Source organism: Oncorhynchus tshawytscha, unplaced genomic scaffold (genome assembly GCF_018296145.1).
Source record: "Oncorhynchus tshawytscha isolate Ot180627B unplaced genomic scaffold, Otsh_v2.0 Un_contig_5516_pilon_pilon, whole genome shotgun sequence".
Classification (NCBI taxonomy): Eukaryota; Metazoa; Chordata; class Actinopteri; order Salmoniformes; family Salmonidae; genus Oncorhynchus; species Oncorhynchus tshawytscha.
This window is the reverse complement of record NW_024609316.1, coordinates 113,671-138,811: the sequence shown is the minus strand read 5'-3', so window position 1 is coordinate 138,811 and position 25,141 is coordinate 113,671. Positions and strand designations below refer to the sequence as shown.

At 43.3% G+C, this 25,141-nt stretch overlaps 1 protein-coding gene across 1 annotated transcript in view; it reads left to right on the top strand.

Annotated features, from left to right (window-relative positions):
* Positions 1 to 2,374: 2,374 nt before the first annotated feature.
* LOC121844590 (adenylate kinase isoenzyme 1-like) overlaps positions 2,375 to 25,141 on the top strand; it is a gene marked incomplete at its 5' end in the record, with an annotated part of 97,289 nt that continues 74,522 nt past the window's right edge. The window contains 2 exon segments of the mRNA XM_042314854.1: positions 2,375 to 2,465; positions 24,470 to 24,546. Coding sequence (XP_042170788.1) covers positions 2,420 to 2,465; positions 24,470 to 24,546 — 123 coding nt within the window.

Here is a 25,141-nt window from a genome sequence, read left to right as displayed (position 1 = left end):
TGTAGTCAGTAGATGTGATGGTTAAACCCTGTTGTAGTCAGTAGATGTGATGGTTAAACCCTGCTGTAGTAATTAGATGTGATGGTTAAACCCTGCTGTAGTAATTAGATGTGATGGTTAAACCCTGCTTTAGTCAGTAGATGTGATGGTTAAACCCTGCTGTAGTAATTAGATGTGATGGTTAAACCCTGCTGTAGTCAGTAGATGTGATGGTTAAACCCTGCTGTAGTCAGTAGATGTGATGGTTAAACCCTGCTGTAGTCATTAGATGTGATGGTTAAACCCTGCTGTAGTCATTAGATGTGATGGTTAAACCCTGCTGTAGTCATTAGATGTGATGGTTAAACCCTGCTGTAGTCATTAGCTGTGATGGTTAAACCCTGTTGTAGTCAGTAGATGTGATGGTTAAATCCTGCTGTAGTAATTAGATGTGATGGTTAAACCCTGCTGTAGTCATTAGATGTGATGGTTAAACCCTGCTGTAGTCAGTAGATGTGATGGTTAAACCCTGCTGTAGTCATTGGATGTGATGGTTAAACCCTGCTGTAGTCAGTAGATGTGATGGTTAAACCATGTTGTAGTCATTAGATGTGATGGTTAAACCCTGCTGTAGTCAGTAGATGTGATGGTTAAACCCTGCTGTTGTCATTAGATGCGATGGTTAAACCCTGTTGTAGTCAGTAGATGTGATGGTTAAACCCTGTTGTAGTCAGTAGATGTGATGGTTAAACCCTGCTGTAGTCAGTAGATGTGATGGTTAAACCCTGCTGTTGTCATTAGATGTGATGGTTAAACCCTGCTGTAGTCATTAGCTGTGATGGTTAAACCCTGTTGTAGTCATTAGATGTGATGGTTAAACCCTGCTGTAGTCAGTAGATGTGATGGTTAAACCCTGCTGTAGTCAGTAGATGTGATGGTTAAACCCTGAAGTAACTGTAGTCAGTAGATGTGATGGTTAAACCCTGCTGTAGTCATTAGATGTGATGGTTAAACCCTGCTGTAGTAATTAGATGTGATGGTTAAACCCTGTTGTAGTCAGTAGATGTGATGGTTAAACCCTGCTGTAGTAATTAGATGTGATGGTTAAACCCTGCTGTAGTCAGTAGATGTGATGGTTAAACCCTGCTGTTGTCATTAGATGTGATGGTTAAACCCTGCTGTAGTCATTAGCTGTGATGGTTAAACCCTGAAGTAACTGTAGTCAGTAGATGTGATGGTTAAACCCTGCTGTAGTCAGTAGATGTGATGGTTAAACCCTTCTGTAGTCATTGGATGTGATGGTTAAACCCTGCTGTAGTCATTCGATGTGATGGTTAAACCCTGTTGTAGTCATTCGATGTGATGGTTAAACCCTGCTGTAGTCAGTAGATGTGATGGTTAAACCCTGCTGTAGTCATTAGATGTGATGGTTAAACCCTGCTGTAGTCAGTAGATGTGATGGTTAAACCCTGCTGTAGTCATTAGATGTGATGGTTAAACCCTGCTGTAGTCAGTAGATGTGATGGTTAAACCCTGCTGTAGTCAGTAGATGTGATGGTTAAACCCAGCTGTAGTCAGTAGATGTGATGGTTAAACCCTGTTGTAGTCAGTAGATGTGATGGTTAAACCCTGCTGTAGTCAGTAGATGTGATGGTTAAACCCTGCTGTAGTAATTAGATGTGATGGTTAAACCCTGCTGTAGTCAGTAGATGTGATGGTTAAACCCTGCTGTAGTAATTAGATGTGATGGTTAAACCCTGCTGTAGTCAGTAGATGTGATGGTTAAACCCTGTTGTAGTCAGTAGATGTGATGGTTAAACCCTGCTGTAGTCAGTAGATGTGATGGTTAAACCCTGAAGTAACTGTAGTCAGTAGATGTGATGGTTAAACCCTGCTGTAGTCAGTAGATGTGATGGTTAAACCCTGCTGTAGTCAGTAGATGTGATGGTTAAACCCTGCTGTAGTCATTAGATGTGATGGTTAAACCCTGCTGTAGTCATTAGATGTGATGGTTAAACCCTGCTGTAGTCAGTAGATGTGATGGTTAAACCCTGCTGTAGTCAGTAGATGTGATGGTTAAACCCTGCTGTAGTCAGTAGATGTGATGGTTAAACCCTGCTGTAGTCATTAGATGTGATGGTTAAACCCTGCTGTAGTCATTAGATGTGATGGTTAAACCCTGCTGTAGTCAGTAGATGTGATGGTTAAACCCTGCTGTTGTCATTAGATGCGATGGTTAAACCCTGCTGTAGTCATTAGATGTGATGGTTAAACCCTGCTGTAGTCAGTAGATGTGATGGTTAAACCCTGCTGTAGTCAGTAGATGTGATGGTTAAACCCTGTAGATGTCAGTAGATGTGATGGTTAAACCCTGCTGTTGTCATTTCCTCTCCAGCTGGATGCAGACCGAGACGAGGAGGAAGTGTTTTGTGACATCAGCATGACAGTGGACAACAAGCTGTTTCCCTCCAAACTACCTGTCGTTGGTAAGAACAACTTATTAACCCGTATTCTAACGTATACTATTTATCAATGACTCCATGGTCTTCCTCCGCTCAAACCTCTGTCTTTGGAGGATGCACAGCTCTTATGATGAGCCCTTATTTGACCAGGTAGAGGTAGATTGACGGACAACACATCTCTTCCATGACCTGTGGAAGAGATGCAAGGGAAAGGAGAGGGATTGAATAATGAGTGGAATGAAAGATGTCCAGATTAGAGCAACATTGAAGGGATACAGTGAGATTTCGAGATCATTGAAGTTAGTGTAACTGAATAGACTTAACGTCCGTCCCCTCGCCCGGGCGCACAGACAACAGTCACCCACGAAGCATCGTTACCCATCGCTCCACAAAAGCCGCGGCCCTTGCAGAGCAAGGGGAACCACTACTTCAAGGTCTCAGAGCAAGTGACGTCACTGATTGAAACGCTATTTAGCGCGCACCACCATTAACTAGCTAGCCATTTCACATCGGTTACATTAGCATACTGTTATCTTAGCGCAATTGCTGAAAGTCTCTAGGTACAGTAACCAGCTCTATTCTATAGCAAGGAAATATACATTCTAACTCCTCCAAACTACTACCTACTTCCTCATTCTGTCCTGTTGTCGCAACTCTATTTCTTGAACTGCGTTGTTGGTTAGAGCCTGTAAGTAAACATTTCACTGTAAGGTCTACTACACCTGTTGTATTCAGCATTTCACTGTAAGGTCTACTACACCTGTTGTATTCACCTTCGGGATGGTGCCAGGTTTCCTCCAGACGTGACGCCAATAACCACAAACTCATGCGTGTACACAAAATTGCCTATATACCCTCAACCGAGAGAGGAAGAAATTCTCACACACACACACACACACACACACACACACACACACACACACACACACACACACACACACACACACACACAGTAGGAGTCAGTAGCAGAGAGAGGAGGACGATATACGCATTAACCCAATGATAAATATAAGGGCTGGACATGCAAATAAATGAAATCAGATGAATGAAAAGCCCTTTTCTTTCCCATCATCAAGCCTCGCTTTGCTTTACACACACCCACACACATGGGGTCAGTCAGACAGCCAGACAGCTCTGTACTGAAGGACACAGTAGGATGCTGAAGAATTAGTCAGCTTCCTGTAGTGCTGGCCCAAGGCTCTGTGAGTGTGAGAGAGAGACCGAGATAGAGACACCGAGAGAGAGAGAGACCGAGAGAGACTATGAGCTTTTACGATAAACCTGGATTTTCACTGAGTGAATCATATAAAAGTGGTGAAGGTCCTTCTGAAAAAAAGTAAAAGACAATCATCTCTAAACATTTTGTGGTCTATAAAGACTTGACGCTGACTTCAGGCTACTAAACTACCAAGCTTGGACAGGACAGAGGTGTGAAGTGAGAGGTGTGAAAGCCCTTGGCAGCAGAGCATCACAGCCCCTGGCTTCCCCCTGTGCAGAAGTCATCACAGAATAGTACCCTTTAAATATGAAAAACAGCACTGCACGGAGTACAGAACAATACGCTTCCCAGCTAACAGAGGAGCACACAGCCCAGCTAACAGAGGACTACACAGCCCAGCTAACAGAGGACCACACAGCCCAGCTAACAGAGGACTACACAGCCCAGCTAACAGAGGACCACACAGCCCAGACAACAGAGGACCACACAGCCCAGACAACACAGGACAACACAGCCCAGACAACACAGACAACCCAACTGCCCCCCTGTCAACCCTCCGATCCCCACTGAGGACATACAACACAGGACCCACCAACCCAACTGCCCCCTGTCAACAGACAACACAGGACCACACAACCCAACTGCCCCCTGTCAACCCTCCGATCCCCACTGAGGACAGACAACACAGGACCACACAGCCCAGACAACACAGGACCCACCAACCCAACTGCCCCCTGTCAACCCTCCGATCCCCACTGAGGACAGACAACACAGGACCCACCAACCCAACTGCCCCCTGTCAACCCTCCGATCCCCACTGAGGACAGACAACACAGGACCACACAACCCAGACAACACAGGACCACACAACCCAACTGCCCCCTGTCAACCCTCCGATCCCCACTGAGGACAGACAACACAGGACCACACAACCCAGACAACACAGGACCACACAACCCAACTGCCCCCTGTCAACCCTCCGATCCCCACTGAGGACAGACAACACAGGACCACACAACCCAGACAACACAGGACCCACCAACCCAACTGCCCCCTGTCAACCCTCCGATCCCCACTGAGGACAGACAACACAGGACCACACAACCCAGACAACACAGGACCACACAACCCAACTGCCCCCTGTCAACCCTCCGATCCCCACTGAGGACAGACAACACAGGACCCACCAACCCAACTGCCCCCTGTCAACCCTCCGATCCCCACTGAGGACAGACAACACAGGACCCACCAACCCAACTGCCCCCTGTCAACCCTCCGATCCCCACTGAGGACAGACAACACAGGACCCACCAACCCAACTGCCCCCTGTCAACCCTCCGATCCCCACTGAGGACAGACAACACAGGACCCACCAACCCAACTGCCCCCTGTCAACCCTCCGATCCCCACTGAGGACAGACAACACAGGACCCACCAACCCAACTGCCCCCTGTCAACCCTCCGATCCCCACTGAGGATAGACAACACAGGACCCACCAACCCAACTGCCCCCTGTCAACCCTCCGATCCCCACTGAGGACAGACAACACAGGACCCACCAACCCAACTGCCCCCTGTCAACCCTCCAATCCCCACTGAGGATAGACAACACAGGACCCACCAACCCAACTGCCCCCTGTCAACCCTCCGATCCCCACTGAGGATAGACAACACAGGACCCACCAACCCAACTGCCCCCTGTCAACCCTCCGATCCCCACTGAGGACAGACAACACAGGACCCACCAACCCAACTGCCCCCTGTCAACCCTCCGATCCCCACTGAGGACAGACAACACAGGACCCACCAACCCAACTGCCCCCTGTCAACCCTCCAATCCCCACTGAGGACAGACAACACAGGACCCACCAACCCAACTGCCCCCTGTCAACCCTCTGATCCCCACTGAGGACAGACAACACAGGACCCACCAACCCAACTGCCCCCTGTCAACCCTCCGATCCCCACTGAGGACATACAACACAGGACCCACCAACCCAACTACCTCCTGTCAACCCTCCGATCCCCACTGAGGACAGACAACACAGGACCCACCAACCCAACTGCCCCCTGTCAACCCTCCGATCCCCACTGAGGACATACAACACAGGACCCACCAACCCAACTGCCCCCTGTCAACCCTCCGATCCCCACTGAGGACAGACAACACAGGACCCACCAACCCAACTGCCCCCTGTCAACCCTCCGATCCCCACTGAGGACAGACAACACAGGACCCACCAACCCAACTGCCCCCTGTCAACCCTCCGATCCCCACTGAGGACAGACAACACAGGACCCACCAACCCAACTGCCCCCTGTCAACCCTCCGATCCCCACTGAGGACAGAAAACACAGGACCCACCAACCCAACTGCCCCCTGTCAACCCTCCGATCCCCACTGAGGACAGACAGCACAGGACCCACCAACCCAACTGCCCCCTGTCAACCCTCCGATCCCCACTGAGGACAGACAACACAGGACCCACCAACCCAACTGCCCCCTGTCAACCCTCCGATCCCCACTGAGGACAGACAACACAGGACCCACCAACCCAACTGCCCCCTGTCAACCCTCCGATCCCCACTGAGGACAGACAACACAGGACCCACCAACCCAACTGCCCCCTGTCAACCCTCCGATCCCCACTGAGGACATACAACACAGGACCCACCAACCCAACTGCCCCCTGTCAACCCTCCGATCCCCACTGAGGACAGACAACACAGGACCCACCAACCCAACTGCCCCCTGTCAACCCTCCGATCCCCACTGAGGACATACAACACAGGACCCAACAACCCAACTGCCCCCTGTTAACCCTCCGATCCCCACTGAGGACATACAACACAGGACCCACCAACCCAACTGCCCCCTGTCAACCCTCCGATCCCTACTGAGGACAGACAACACAGGACCCACCAACCCAACTGCCCCCTGTCAACCCTCCGATCCCCACTGAGGACATACAACACAGGACCCACCAACCCAACTGCCCCCTGTCAACCCTCCGATCCCCACTGAGGACAGACAACACAGGACCCACCAACCCAACTGCCCCCTGTCAACCCTCCGATCCCCACTGAGGACAGACAACACAGGACCCACCAACCCAACTGCCCCCTGTCAACCCTCCGATCCCCACTGAGGACAGACAACACAGGACCCACCAACCCAACTGCCCCCTGTCAACCCTCCGATCCCCACTGAGGACAGACAACACAGGACCCACCAACCCAACTGCCCCCTGTCAACCCTCCAATCCCCACTGAGGACAGACAACACAGGACCCACCAACCCAACTGCCCCCTGTCAACCCTCCGATCCACACTGAGGACAGACAACACAGGACCCACCAACCCAACTGCCCCCTGTCAACCCTCCGATCCCCACTGAGGACAGACAACACAGGACCCACCAACCCAACTGCCCCCTGTCAACCCTCCGATCCCCACTGAGGACAGACAACACAGGACCCACCAACCCAACTGCCCCCTGTCAACCCTCCGATCCCCACTGAGGACAGACAACACAGGACCCACCAACCCAACTGCCCCCTGTCAACCCTCCGATCCCCACTGAGGACAGACAACACAGGACCCACCAACCCAACTGCCCCCTGTCAACCCTCCGATCCCCACTGAGGACAGACAACACAGGACCCACCAACCCAACTGCCCCCTGTCAACCCTCCGATCCCCACTGAGGACAGACAACACAGGACCCACCAACCCAACTGCCCCCTGTCAACCCTCCGATCCCCACTGAGGACAGACAACACAGGACCCACCAACCCAACTGCCCCCTGTCAACCCTCCGATCCCCACTGAGGACAGACAACACAGGACCCACCAACCCAACTGCCCCCTGTCAACCCTCCGATCCCCACTGAGGACAGACAACACAGGACCCACCAACCCAACTGCCCCCCTGTCAACCCTCCGATCCCCACTGAGGACAGACAATACAGGACCCACCAACCCAACTGCCCCCTGTCAACCCTCCGATCCCCACTGAGGACAGACAAAAGCCAAAGCTTCTCATAGATTCTAAAATGGGAAATACATTGATGAGAAGAAACACTTAACCGAAAGACAAAGGGGCTAAACTCTGCTGCCTTAGCAGTCGACGTGACCTGGATCTGCTGTGTAAGGAGCGACTAGGGTCCTCCTAGCCACATCATCATTCACACCGGAACAAATGACCTTGGAAAGGGTAGCCACAGCACTCAAGGGAGTGATTGAAAAAGCCTCTTCCACATTCCCAACTCAAGAATGGTTATCTCCAACCTGCTACCACAAAAATACTTTCACCGTTGCCACCATACAGCGGGTAAATGCAACCATTTGGAAAGCCTCTATTACCAGGTACACCTCTACAAAGTGACTGTCACATTTGCCAGGACTCTGAAAGACATCACACTCAACCTAGTCAATGTCCAGACCTAAACCCAATTGAGATGTTGTGGCAGGACATGAAACGAGTAGTTCATTGTATGGATGATTCTACAATGTTTATTTTATGGTGCAAAAAAAAACATTCACCTGATGTCACAAGAACATTCCCAGAACATATTTAGTCTGTTCTTTGTGGCTAGGTGTGGAGCTAGCGACCCACCTCAACAACATCCAGTGAAAATTGCAGAGCGCGAAATTCAAATGACAGAAATAGTCATGTTCAACATTCATGAAAATACAAGTGTAATAGATAAGACAAAAGCTTAACTTCTTGTTAATCCAGCCGCTGTGTCAGATTTCAAAAAGGCTTTACAGCGAAAGCACACAATGTGATTATCTGAGGACAGCACCCCACACACACACACAAAAGCATTAAAAACAATTCAACCAGGCAGGTGCTCCACGAAAGTCAGAAATAGCGATAAAATAAATTCCTTACCTTTGATTATCTTCATCTGTTGGCACTCCAAAAGGTCCTTTTGTTCGATAAAGTCCTTTATATCCATAAAAACTCAGTTTAGCTGGCACGCTTCATTCAATAATCCCCTGGTTTCCCTCCTTCAAAATGCATACACAATGAATCCCAAATTTTACCAATAAACTTATCCAAACAAGTCAAACAACGTTTATAATCAAACCTCAGGTACCCTAATATGTAAATAAACGATACAATTTAAGATGGGGAATCGTTATTGTCTTTACTAGAGATAAACAAGATGAACGCGCTCTCATCCACGCGCATGAAAACACTACAGCCAAAATGGGAGCCACCTAGAAAAACTACAAATTCTAGCTAATTTTTCCAAAAAAAAGCCTGAAACTCTCTAAAGACTGTTGACATCTAGTGGAAGCCCTAGGAACTGCAGTATGGGAGTTTTCCCTTCATATTAAACATGAAAACAGTGGGAGGCTGAACATATTTTGCGGGGGATGGTTTGACCTCGGGTTTTTTGCCTGCCATATTAGTTGTGTTATAATCACAGACATAATGTTAACAGTTTTATAAACTTTACAGTGTTTTCTATCCACATCTACTAGTAATATGCATATCCTAGCTTCTGGGCCTGAGTAACAGGCAGTTTACTTTGGGCACACTTTTCATCCAGACATCAAAATGCTTTACACAATCTTCCACAATATCCAAATAAGTCTGTTTTTTGATGACGTTCATAGTATATTTGTTTTATTGTTTAACATAATATTCCATTTCATATTCACGCAATAAACATTTCACCTTGTCTTGGAGGTCCTCGGGAACATTTCACGAACATTTCAACAATGTTATATTTAAGTTTGACCTAATATTACCACAACATTCTCAGCATGCAAATGTGTAGCTCCTTAAAAAGCAGATTGGAATACAGCCCCATTATGTTTGTCTCCAGATTTAATGGCAATTCATATAGAGACACATGGCATTTTAATGGTAATTCATATAGAGACACGTGGCATTTTAATGGTAATTCATATAGAGACACGTGGCATTTTAATGGTAATTCATATAGAGACACGTGGCATTTTAATGGTAATTCATATAGAGACACGTGGCATTTTAATGGAAATTCATATAGAGGCACGTGGCATTTTAATGGGAATTCATATAGAGACACGTGGCATTTTAATGGGAATTCATATAGAGACACGTGGCATTTTAATGGTAATTCATATAGCGAAACGTGGCATTTTAATGGGAATTCATATAGAGACACGTGGCATTTTAATGGGAATTCATATAGAGACACGTGGCATTTTAATGGGAATTCATATAGAGACACGTGGCATTTTAATGGGAATTCATATAGCGACATGTGGCATTTTAATGGTAATTCATATAGAGACACGTGGCATTTTAATGGGAATTCATATAGAGACACGTGGCATTTTAATGGTAATTCATATAGAGACACGTGGCATTTTAATGGCAATTCATATAGAGACACATGGCATTTTAATGGGAATTCATATAGAGACACGTGGCATTTTAATGGCAATTCATATAGAGACACATGGCATTTTAATGGGAATTCATATAGAGACACGTGGCATTTTAATGGGAATTCATATAGAGACACGTGGCATTTTAATGGTAATTCATATAGCGACACGTGGCATTTTAATGGTAATTCATATAGAGACACGTGGCATTTTAATGGTAATTCATATAGAGACACGTGGCATTTGAATGGTAATTCATATAGAGACACGTGGCATTTGAATGGTAATTCATATAGAGACACATGGCATTTTAATGGTAATTCATATAGAGACACGTGGCATTTTAATGGTAATTCATATAGCGACACGTGGCATTTTAATGGTAATTCATATAGAGACACGTGGCATTTTAATGGTAATTCATAGAGACACATGGCATTTTAAATGAATTGAAATGCATGATGGTGATAGTTTGTACTGTTTCCTTTGCGCTCCATTGAAGTACTTATAACCGTGTTATAATCTCCCACCATAATATTAGGATTGTTTGTTGCTTGATAACCTCAATATTTTCTAAGAAGTACATTTCACCCCCCCCCTCCCCCAATTCCGTGTTTCCACACAACTTCATGTATAGATGTAGAGTGAGTTTCCTGTAAACAATATATATTATATTCTCTCTTTTAGCCAGGTAAATACTGATTTTCTTATTATCTGCTAAACCATTACAACTATAACTAGCTGTAGTTATGTCACCACTTACCATACATCATTTAAAATGACTTCCATTGTCACGTTCTGACCATAGTTCTGTTATTTTTATTCTTTGTTTAGGTATGGACAGGGCGTGAGTTGGGGTGGGCAGTCTGTTTGTTTTTCTATGTTGGGGTTTTGAGTTCAGCCTAGTATGGTTCTCAATCAGAGGCAGGTGTCGTTAGTTGTCTCTGATTGAGAATCATACTTAGGTAGCCTGGGTTTCACTTTTGGTTTGTGGGTGTTTGTTTCCGTGTGAGTGTTTGGGCCACACGGTACTGTTTCGGTTTTCGTTTTGTTCACATCGTTTATTGTTTTGTATTTCAGTGTTCAGTTCGTTTTGAATAAATCATCATGAACACTAACCACGCTGCGCTTTGGTCTGATCCTTCTTCCACCTCTGAATGCTGTTACAACCATAAAGTACCATGCTAATCAAGCTGCTAGTCATAGCTGTATCCGAGATGTACAATGCATCTATCTGTCCTCCGTTGTCCCTCCCCTATGAAAGTCTCCCCCTATCCTGAGGAAAGCCCTATCACCCCCATCCCAGAATAGCACGTTTTGCACCTTCGACACCATCCACCTGTCCCAAACTCAACCACGTTAAGGTCTCCAGCCTAAAACTAAAGGTCTGAGAAGGGAGGTACGTTAAGTCCCAGAAAGTAGGTTTAGTTTATAGAAGTAAAACACCAACAGAAGAAACGGGCCAATAACAACAAAAGTAGAACAAAACGGAAGAAAATAGGAAACTGGCAAGAAAAGAGATCATCACTAACAATTCAAAACAATAACACATCAACTAATCATGACACTCAATATCAACAAAACAATAACACAGAAACCAGCCATGACACTCAATATCAACAAAACAATAACACAGAAACCAGCCATGACACTCAATATCAACAAAACAATAACACATCAACTAATCATGACACTCAATATCAACAAAACAATAACACAGAAACCAGCCATGACACTCAATATCAACAAAACAATAACACAGAAACCAGCCATGACACTCAATATCAACAAAACAATAACACAGAAACCAGCCATGACACTCAATATCAACAAAACAATAACACTGAAACCAGCCATGACACTCAATATCAACAAAACAATAACACAGAAACCAGCCATGACACTCAATATCAACAAAACAATAACACAGAAACCAGCCATGACACTCAATATCAACAAAACAATAACACAGAAACCAGCCATGACACTCAATATCAACAAAACAATAACACTGAAACCAGCCATGACACTCAATATCAACAAAACAATAACACAGAAACCAGCCATGACACTCAATATCAACAAAACAATAACACATCAACTAATCATGACACTCAATATCAACAAAACAATAACACAGAAACCAGCCATGACACTCAATATCAACAAAACAATAACACAGAAACCAGCCATGACACTCAATATCAACAAAACAATAACACAGAAACCAGCCATGACACTCAATATCAATAACACAGAAACCAGCCATGACACTCAATAGCAGTAAAACAATAACACAGGATCCACTCAAAACGAGGTCCTTCCCTAAACACATTCATTCTGGTCATTTGGCCAATAACCACTATAACGAGGATAGACCAGATGTTAACCACTATAACGAGGATAGACCAGATGTTAACCACTATAACGAGGATAGACCAGATGTTAACCAATAACCACCATAACGAGGATAGACCAGATGTTAACCACCATAACGAGGATAGACCAGATGTTAACCACCATAACGAGGATAGACCAGATGTTAACCACCATAACGAGGATAGACCAGATGTTAACCACCATAACGAGGGTAGACCAGATGTTAACCAATAACCACCATAACGAGGATAGACCAGATGTTAACCAATAACCACCATAACGAGGATAGACCAGATGTTAACCAATAACCACCATAACGAGGATAGACCAGATGTTAACCACCATAACGAGGATAGACCAGATGTTAACCACCATAACGAGGGTAGACCAGATGTTAACCAATAACCACCATAACGAGGATAGACCAGATGTTAACCAATAACCACCATAACGAGGATAGACGAGCTGTTAACCACTAAAATAACGAGGATAGACCAGATGGTAACCACCATAACCCAGATGTTAACCACTATAACGAGGATAGACCAGATGTTAACCACTATAACGAGGATAGACCAGATGTTAACCACCATAACGAGGGTAGACCAGATGTTAACCAATAACCACCATAACGAGGATAGACCAGATGTTAACCAATAACCACCATAACGAGGATAGACCAGATGTTAACCACTATAACGAGGATAGACCAGATGTTAACCACCATAACGAGGATAGACCAGATGTTAACCAATAACCACCATAACGAGGATAGACCAGATGTTAACCACCATAACGAGGGTAGACCAGATGTTAACCAATAACCACCATAACGAGGATAGACCAGATGTTAACCACTATAACGAGGATAGACCAGATGTTAACCACTATAACGAGGATAGACCAGATGTTAACCACCATAACGAGGGTAGACCAGATGTTAACCAATAACCACCATAACGAGGATAGACCAGATGTTAACCAATAACCACCATAACGAGGATAGACCAGATGTTAACCACCATAACGAGGATAGACCAGATGTTAACCACTATAACCACTAAAACGATAGACCAGATGTTAACCAATAACCACCATAACGAGGATAGACCAGATGTTAACCAATAACCACCATAACGAGGATAGACGAGCTGTTAACCACTATAACGAGGATAGACCAGATGTTAACCACTATAACGAGGATAGACCAGATGTTAACCACTATAACGAGGATAGACCAGATGTTAACCACCATAACGAGGATAGACCAGATGTTAACCAATAACCACCATAACGAGGATAGACCAGATGTTAACCACTATAATGAGGATAGACCAGATGTTAACCACTATAATGAGGATAGACCAGATGTTAACCAATAACCACCATAACGAGGATAGACCAGATGTTAACCACTATAACGAGGATAGACCAGATGTTAACCACCATAACGAGGATAGACCAGATGTTAACCTCCACCATAACGAGGATAGACCAGATGTTAACCACCATAACGAGGATAGACCAGATGTTAACCACTATAACCACCATAACCACCATAACGAGGATAGACCAGATGTTAACCACTATAACCACCATAACGAGGATAGACCAGATGGTAACCACCATAACGAGGATAGACCAGATGTTAACCACCATAACGAGGATAGACCAGATGTTAACCACCATAACGAGGGTAGACCAGATGTTAACCAATAACCACCATAACGAGGATAGACCAGATGTTAACCACTATAACGAGGATAGACCAGATGTTAACCACTATAACGAGGATAGACCAGATGTTAACCACTATAATGAGGATAGACCAGATGTTAACCACTATAATGAGGATAGACCAGATGTTAACCACCATAACGAGGGTAGACCAGATGTTAACCAATAACCACCATAACGAGGATAGACCAGATGTTAACCAATAACCACCATAACGAGGATAGACCAGATGTTAACCACTATAACGAGGATAGACCAGATGTTAACCAATAACCACTATAACGAGGATAGACCAGATGTTAACCAATAACCACCATAACGAGGATAGACCAGATGTTAACCAATAACCACCATAACGAGGATAGACCAGATGTTAACCACCATAACGAGGATAGACCAGATGTTAACCACCATAACGAGGATAGACCAGATGTTAACCACTATAACCACTATAACGAGGATAGACCAGATGTTAACCACTATAACGAGGATAGACCAGATGTTAACCACTATAACGAGGATAGACCAGATGTTAACCACTATAACGAGGATAGACCAGATGTTAACCACCATAACGAGGATAGACCAGATGTTAACCACCATAACGAGGGTAGACCAGATGTTAACCAATAACCACCATAACGAGGATAGACCAGATGTTAACCAATAACCACCATAACGAGGATAGACCAGATGTTAACCACCATAACGAGGATAGACCAGATGTTAACCACTATAACGAGGATAGACCAGATGTTAACCACCATAACGAGGATAGACCAGATGTTAACCACTATAACGAGGGTAGACCAGATGTTAACCACTATAACCACTATAACGAGGATAGACCAGATGTTAACCACTATAACGAGGATAGACCAGATGTTAACCAATAACCACCATAACGAGGATAGACCAGATGTTAACCACTATAACGAGGGTAGACCAGATGTTAACCACTATAACGAGGATAGACCAGATGTTAACCACTATAACCACTATAACGAGGATAGACCAGATGTTAACCACTATAACGAGGATAGACCAGATGTTAACCACTATAACGAGGATAGACCAGATGTTAACCACTATAACGAGGGTAGACCAGATGTTAACCACTATAATGAGGATAGACCAGATGTTAACCACTATAATGAGGATAGACCAGATGTTAACCACCATAACGAGGGTAGACCAGATGTTAACCAATAACCACCATAACGAGGATAGACCAGATGTTAACCACTATAACGAGGATAGACCAGATGTTAACCACTATAACCACTATAACGAGGATAGACCAGATGTTAACCACTATAACGAGGATAGACCAGATGTTAACCACTATAACGAGGGTAGACCAGATGTTAACCACCATAACGAGGGTAGACCAGATGTTAACCACCATAACGAGGATAGATTAGATGTTAACCAATAACCACTGTAGCGAGGGTGCTACATACTGATCTGCATTCATAATTCGACCCCGCCCCTCACAACATGCTAATAATCCTGCTGCAACAGGAATTGAGAAACATGATGTGGATAATAATGAATAGACAACGCCGTAGGGATTAAAATTTTCATTAGGGCAAGTCAAGTCTGTCCTTTTAAAATGGAAACCACAAACCCTAGAAACCTCAAACACAGTATAATTTGCATTTCCTGCTGGCACAGGGAAATTCTCTGTGACAACAGAGTGATCAAATCAAGACAGCACACCTGTTCAACAACAACAAACAAAAACTAGGTTCACGTTTAAAAATGTTCCCGGGCCTGACTATGTGAAAATTACAATTCATCAGTCCGATTAGTTCAGAAGATGCAGAACAGAATTAGCGATTCGTTCTGTAAAAACGAAAATGTCTAGCATGAAAAACATGCACAGGAAAGGACAACAGTTCGCTGCTGGCACCTCATGTTCCTTTAATAATGATGATTCATTCTACACAGTAGGCTATATTTATAGGATTCGGCTTTATTTATAGGAGTAGGCTATATTTAGTATGCTATATTTACAGGAGTAGGCTATATTTAGTATGCTATATTTACAGGAGTAGGCTATATTTACAGGGAGTAGGCTATATTTACAGGAGTAGGCTATATTTACAGGAGTAGGCTATATTTACAGGAGTAGGCTATATTTACAGGAGTAGGCTATATTTACAGGAGTAGGCTATATTTATAGGAGACGGCTATATTTATAGGAGACGGCTATATTTATAGGAGTAGCCTATATTTAGTAGGCTATATTTATAGGAGTAGGCTATATTTAGTATGCTATATTTATAGGAGTCGGCTATATTTAGTATGCTATATTTATAGGAGTCGGCTATATTTAGTCGGCTATATTTATAGGAGTAGGCTATATTTAGTCGGCTAAATTTATAGGAGTAGGCTATATTTGTAGGACTATGCTATATTTATAGGACTAGGCTATATTTATAGGAGTCGGCTATATTTAGTATGCTATATTTATAGGAGTCGGCTATATTTAGTCGGCTATATTTATAGGAGTAGGCTATATTTAGTCGGCTAAATTTATAGGAGTAGGCTATATTTGTAGGACTATGCTATATTTATAGGACTAGGCTATATTTATAGGAGTAGGCTATATTTATAGGAGTAGGCTATATTTAGTCAGCTATATTTATAGGAGTAGGCTATATTTAGTCAGCTATATTTATAGGAGTAGGCTATATTTAGTCGGCTATTTTTATAGGAGTAGGCTATATTTAGTCAGCTATATTTATCGGAGTCGGCTATATTTATAGGACTAGGCTATATTTATAGGACTATGCTATATTTATAGGACTAGGCTATATTTATAGGAGTAGGCTATATTTATAGGAGTAGGCTATATTTAGTCGGCTATTTTTATAGGAGTAGACTATATTTATTCAGCTATATTTATCGGAGTCGGCTATATTTATAGGACTAGGCTATATTTATAGGACTATGCTATATTTATAGGACTAGGCTATATTTAGTCGGCTATATTTATAGGAGTAGGCTATATTTAGTTGGCTATATTTATAGTAGGCTATATCTATATTTGGCTATATTTATAGGAGTAGGCTATATTTAGTCAGCTATATTTAATAGTAGTAGGCTATATTTATAGGAGTAGGCTATATTTATAGGAGTAGACTATATTTATAGGAGTAGACTATATTTATAGGAGTAGGCTATATTTAATAGTAGTAGGCTATATTTATAGGAGTAGGCTATATTTATAGGAGTAGACTATATTTATAGGAGTAGGCTATATTTATAGGAGTAGACTATATTTATAGGAGTAGGCTATATTTATAGGAGTAGACTATATTTATAGGAGTAGGCTATATTTATAGGAGTAGGCTATATTTATAGGAGTAGGCTATATTTATAGGAGTAGGGGTAATTGGGGTAATTGTTTCTATTCATTCATTTTATCCTTGGTGAAAAGTATTCTGTTGTATAAAGAAAGGCCTACTGTGGGTACCCTGAAGTGGGGAAAGGGGACCCTACATCCTTGTCCCATGAGGAATCCTACTGGTTCCTGCCTTGGCCTGGTGTCAATGGCTGACTCCATGAGTACATGTTCAGTAAAAAAACAAAGCTGAATAATTATGGTTTGATTCTGCATTACTACTAAAAACTGAGCTATAACTTTCAAGCATTATGTTTCTCGAAAGAAAATGTTAAAATCCAACAAAACAAAACGTAATATTCTATCGTGTACGTTGTCAGAATTGGCGAATCGTGGCAGTCCACCATTAAATAATAACCTGGACTGTTTATGATGTAAACATCAAAACATGACCTTCTATGTGTTCATGTTTGGTTCAGCAGATATGACAGAAAATACACTGTGTGGTTATGGTGGAGTGGAAAATACACTGTGTGGGTATGGTGGAGTGGAAAATACACTGTGTGGTTATGGAAAATACACTGTGTGGTTATGGAAAATACACTGTGTGGTTATGGAAAATACACTGTGTGGTTATGGTGGAGTGGAAAATACACTGTGTGGTTATGGAAAATACACTGTGTGGTTATGGTGGAGTGGAAAATACACTGTGTGGGTATGTGGAGTGGAAAATACACTGTGTGGGTTATGGTGGAGTGGAAAATACACTGTGTGGTTATGGAAAAATACACTGTGTGGGTATGGTGGAGTGGAAAATACACTGTGTGGTTATAGTGTAGTGGAAAATACACTGTGTGGTTATGGAAAATACACTGTGTGGTTATGGTGGAAAAATACACTGTGTGGTTATGTATGGAAAATACACTGTGTGGTTATGGTGGAGTGGAAAATACACTGTGTGGGTATGGAAAATACACTGTGTGGTTATGGTGGAGTGGAAAATACACTGTGTGGTTATGGTGGAGTGGAAATACACTGTGTGGTTATGGAAAATACACTGTGTGGTTATGGTGGAGTGGAAAATACACTGTGTGGTTATGGTGGAAAAATACACTGTGTGGTTATAGTGTAGTGGAAAATACACTGTGTGGGTATGGTGGAGTGGAAAATACACTGTGTGGTTATGGAAAAATACACTGTGTGGTTATGGAAAATACACTGTGTGGTTATGGTGGAGTGGAAAATACACTGTGTGGTTATGGAAAATACACTGTGTGGTTATGGAAAATACACTGTGTGGTTATGGTGGAGTGGAAAATACACTGTGTGGGTATGGAAAATACACTGTGTGGTTATGGTGGAGTGGAAAATACACTGTGTGGTTATGGAAAATACACTGTGTGGTTATGGTGGAGTGGAAAATACACTGTGTGGTTATGGAAAATACACTGTGTGGTTATGGAAAATACACTGTGTGGTTATGGTGGAGTGGAAAATACACTGTGTGGTTATGGTGGAGTGGAAAATACACTGTGTGGTTATGGTGGAGTGGAAAATACACTGTGTGGTTATGGTGGAGTGGAAAATACACTGTGTGGTTATAGTGTAGTGGAAAATACACTGTGTGGTTATGGAAAATACACTGTGTGGTTATGGAAAATACACTGTGTGGGTATATGGAAAATACACTGTGTGGTTATGGAAAATACACTGTGTGGTTATGGTGGAGTGGAAAATACACTGTGTGGGTATGGAAAATACACTGTGTGGTTATGGTGGAGTGGAAAATACACTGTGTGGTTATGGAAAATACACTGTGTGGTTATGGTGGAGTGGAAAATACACTGTGTGGGTATGGAAAAATACACTGTGTGGGTATAAAATACACTGTGTGGGTATGGAAAATACACTGTGTGGGTATGGTGGAGTGGAAAATACACTGTGTGGTTATGGTGGAGTGGAAAATACACTGTGTGGTTATGGAAAATACACTGTGTGGGTATGGAAAATACACTGTGTGGGTATGGAAAATACACTGTGTGGGTATGGTGGAGTGGAAAATACCCGCCACGGCCATCTGAAAATGTTGAGGGCCCCAAACTGTACAAGTGTACCAAGTTTCATGCTTTTATGAAAAAATGAACGTTATCACCTAAAAATGGCCTGGACTAAAAGAGAAAACACATCAAGACAGATCAATGCAGCAGATTACAGACGGTTATGGAAGCTAAACGTCTGGAAAACAGAGTCAATATTTCCACTATAAACAGACTATTAGCAGCTGGGGGTTTTGATGTAATATCTTTCAAAAATGTATGAATGAAAGTGTACATAATCTATTTGACAAAATGTATTTGTTTGTTTTTACTTTGAAATAAATATATTTTCCCAAAATAAACATACCCTGGTTACGTCCCAAATGCCACCCTACTCCTTATATAGTACACTACTATAGATCAGGGCCCTATTCCCTATATAGTGCACTACTTTAGACCAGGGCCCTATTCCCTATATAGTGCACTACTATAGACCAGAGCCCTATTCCCTATATAGTGCACTACTATAGACCAGAGCCCTATTCCCTATATAGTGTACTACTCTAGACCAGAGCCCTATTCTCTATATAGTGCACTACTTTAGACCAGAGCCCTATTCCCTATATAGTACCCTACTTTAGACCAGGGCCCTATTCTCTATATAGTGTACTACTCTAGACCAGAGCCCTATTCTCTATATAGTGCACTACTTTAGACCAGAGCCCTATTCCCTATATAGTGCCCTACTTTAGACCAGGGCCCTATTCTCTATATAGTGCCCTACTTTAGACCAGAGCCCTATTCTCTATATAGTGCACTACTATAGACCAGGGTCCTATTCCCTATATAGTGCACTACTATAGACCAGGGCCCTATTCCCTATATAGTGGTCCTACTATAGACCAGAGCCCTATTCCCTATATAGTGCACTACTATAGACCAAGGCCCTATTCCCTATATAGTGGTACTACTATAGACCAGAGCCCTATTCCCTATATAGTGCACTACTATAGACCAGAGCCCTATTCCCTATATAGTGCACTACTATAGACCAGAGCCCTATTCCCTATATAGTACACTACTATAGATCAGAGCCCTAGTCCCTATATAGTGCACTACTATAGACCAGAGCCCTATTCCCTATATAGTGCACTACTATAGACCAGAACCCTATTCCCTATATAGTGCACTACTACAGACCAGAGCCCTATTCCCTATATAGTGCACTACTATAGACCAGAGCCCTATTCCCTATATACTGCACTACAATAGACCAGAGCCCTATTCCCTATATAGTGCACCACTATAGACCAGAGCCCTATTCCATATATAGTGCACTACTTTAGACCAGAGCCCTATTCTCTACATAGTGCACTACTGTAGACCAGAGCCCTATTCCATATATAGTGCACTACTTTAGACCAGAACCCTATGGCACCCTATTCCCTATATAGTGCACTACTTTAGACCAGAGCCCTATGTCACCCTATTCCCTATATAGTGCACTACTTTAGACCAGAGCCCTATGCCACCCTATTCTCTACATAGTGCACTACTTTAGACCAGAACCCTATGCCACCCTAATTCCCTATATAGTGCACTACTGTTATGACATTACGTTGCTCTGGCCAAAAGTAGTCCACTTTAAGGTATAGTGTGCCATCTGATATCAGATGTGTTCCTGGACACAACATATGACTGAATGGCATTAGAGTTCACAACGTTCCTCCATTTTAATTCTCTAAAAGCCTTGTTTTATAAGAGTCAATAGTCCACTAATAACAGACTCTATTCGTAGCTGTTCAAAACAGCCTGGGCTTTGTCCCAAATGGCACCCTATTCCCTACGTAGTGCACTGCTTTTGACCACCAAGGCCCCATGGGGAATAGGGTGCCATTTGGAACACTACTGGACATAAACAGACTCTATTTGCAGCTGATCAAAACATCCTATTCCTCCATCTTGAATTATGCATTATTATTAAATAAACCTCTGGCTAAATTAGTGCACAATATGTTCGTGTACCTAAGCTATACACGTGAGTATACAAAACATTAAGAACACCTTTCCATGACACAGACTGACCAGGTGAATCCAGGTGAAAGCTTTAATCCCTTATTGATGTCAGGTGTTAAATCCACTTCAATCATTTGTAGATGAAAGGAAAGAGACAGGTTGCAGAAGGATTTTGAGACAATTGAGACATAGATTGTGTATGTGTGCCATTCAGCGATTGAATGGGCAGGACACATATTTGTAAGTGACTTTGAACGAGGTAGTAAGTGCCAGGGGCACCAGTTTGTGTCAAGAACTACAACGCTTCTGGGTTTTTTATTTCATGTTTGCCGTGTGTATCAGTTTGCCGCGTGTATCAGTTTGCCGTGTGTATCAGTTTGCCGCGTGTATCAGTTTGCCACGTGTATCAGTTTGCCGTGTGTATCAGTTTGCCACGTGTATCAGTTTGCCGTGTGTATCAGTTTGCCGCGTGTATCAGAATGGTCCACCACCCAAAAAGGGCATCCAGTTTGACACAACTGTGGGAAGCATTTTGGGCCAGCATCCCTGTGTATCAGTTTGCCACCTTGTGTAAAGTCAGTTTTTACCGTGTGTAGTCATTTCAGTTTTTCCACGTGTATCAGTTTGCCTTGTGTATCAGTTTGCCGCGTGTATCAGTTTGCCAAGTGTATCAGTTTGCCTTGTATCAGTTTGCCTTGTGTATCAGTTTGCCGCGTGTATCAGTTTGCCACGTGTATCAGTTTGCTTTCCTGTATCAGGTTTGCCACGTGTATCAGTTTGCTCTGAGGCCTTCAAGAATGGTCCACCACCCAAAAAGGGCATCCAGTCAACTTGACACAACTGTGGGAAGCATTGGAGTCAACATGGGCCAGCATCCCTGTGGTACACTTTCAACACCTTGTAGAGTCCAAAGTCAGTCATTTTACCTCTACTGCAGTAGGACATTTCAGTACTCTTTCCACCCCCGTCAATCGGAGGCCTTGAAGTAGTGGCTTTCCTTGCTCTGAGGCCTTGAAGTAGTGGCTTTCCTTGCTCTGAGGCCTTGAAGTAGTGGCTTTCCTTGCTCTGAGGCCTTGAAGTAGTGGCTTTCCTTGCTCTGAGGCCTTGAAGTAGTGGCTTTCCTTGCTCTGAGGCCTTGAAGTAGTGGCTTTCCTTGCTCTGAGGCCTTGAAGTAGTGGCTTTCCTTGCTCTGAGGCCTTGAAGTAGTGGCTTTCCTTGTTCTGCAATGCTTCGTGGGTGGAAGTTGTCATTGTGTTCAGAGGGTCCCTGGTTCGAGTCCAGGATGGGGCAAGGAGAGAGCAGTACCGTTATATATACATTTACTTGTGTTGATGTCTCTACCTTCTTGTACTTTGCGCTGTTGTCTGTGCCCAGTAATGTTTGTACCATGTTTTCTGCTGCTACAACGTTGTGTTGCTACCATGCTGTGCTGCTACCATGCTGTGCTGCTACCATGCTGTGCTGCTACCATGCTGTGCTGCTACCATGCTGTGCTGCTACCATGCTGTGTTGCTACCATGCTGTGTTGCTAACATGCTGTGCTGCTACCATGCTGTGCTGTCATGTGTTGCTGCCTTGCTATGTTGTTGTCTTAGGTCTCTCTTTATGTAGTGTTGTGGTGTCTCGTCTTGATGTGTGGTTTGTCCTATATTTATATATGTTATTTTAATTTGTAATTTTTAAAATCCCAGGCCACGTCCCCGCAGGAGGCCTTCTGCCTTTTGGTAGGCCGTCACTGTAAATAAAGAATTTGTTCTGACCTGACTTGCCTAGTTAAATAAAGGTTCAACTTAGCACACTACTTTTGTGGCACTATTGGGCTCTGGATAAAAGTAGTGCCCTATGTAGGGCATAGGGAATAGGGTAGACTTCCAGATTTGGTCAATATGACTATAGACAGGGCTGTAGTCATAATAATGATATGACTATAGACAGGGCTGTAGTCATAATAATGATATGACTATAGACAGGGCTGTAGTCATAATAATGATATGACTATAGACAGGGCTGTAGTCATAATAATGATATGACTATAGACAGGGCTGTAGTCATAATAATGATATGACTATAGACAGGGCTGTAGTCATAATAATGATATGACTATAGACTGGGCTGTAGTCATAATAATGATATGACTATAGACAGGGCTGTAGTCATAATAATGATATGACTATAGGCAGGGCTGTAGTCATAATAATGATATGACTATAGACAGGGCTGTAGTCATAATAATGATATGACTATAGACAGGGCTGTAGTCATAATAATGATATGACTATAGACAGGGCTGTAGTCATAATAATGATATGACTATAGACAGGGCTGTAGTCATAATAATGATATGACTATAGACAGGGCTGTAGTCATAATAATGATATGACTATAGACAGGGCTGTAGTCATAATAATGATATGACTATAGGCAGGGCTGTAGTCATAATAATGATATGACTATAGACAGGGCTGTAGTCATAATAATGATATGACTATAGACAGGTAGACAGGGCTGTAGTCATAATAATGATACTATAGACAGGGCTGTAGTTATAATAATGATACTATAGACAGGGCTGTAGTCATAATACTGTGATTCATACAACAAGCCTTTTCAGGCTGCTTCCTTGAAATCTGAATCTGGGTCATGATGCAGTGATTCACCAACTACAGAGTCAGACCATACCTTAAGACTGTAGAGCTGCTCTGTGTGCAGGCTTTGGTTCTAGTCCTGCACTAACACACCTGTTTCAAAGAGTCAACTTATCATGGTATTCAGTCCGGACCAGAATGTGTTTCATCGGGTGTGTTCATGCCTGGCTGGAACAAAAGCATGCACAAAGTAACACTCCATGGAGATATTATTAAAGTAATGGTTTGTCTGTCTGTCTGTCTGTCTGCAGGCCCCAGTGAGCTGGATCTCAGTCTCCTAGGAGACAATACTAGTCTGGTAGACGTCCCATTCAGAAATGAGGAGCAGGTAAGAACAGAGCACTTCTCATCCTCCTCTCATATCTTCCTCTCTTCTATTGTCTTCTCCTCTCCCCCTGTTCTCCTCTCCTCTCCCCCTGTTCTCCTCTCCCCCTGTTCTCCTCTCTTGTCTCCCCCTGTTCTCCTCTCTTGTCTCCCCCTGTTCTCCTCTCCTCTCCTCCTTCTCCCTCTAATTCCATGTAAAGTGGTTTTACTCTTAGGGGAAAAGCACCATAATAATCCAATCTCTTCTATTGTAATGTTTATCAGATATTTGATATGAAACTAGTTGTCTGAGCCCCGGCTACAGTCCCAAATGGCCCCCTATTCCCTTCAGACCAGAGCCCTATTCCCTATATAGTGCACTACTATAGACCAGAGCCCTATTCCCTATATAGTGCACTACTATAGATCAGGGCCCTATTCCCTATATAGTACACTACTTTAGACCAGAGCCCTATTCCCTATATAGTACACTACTATAGACCAGAGCCCTATTCCCTATATAGTGCACTACTATAGACCCACAATATCTATTTCTGCTGTTCAGCAACCCATACACACATTAACTTAATAACGACTCTCATGATATAATCTATTAATAA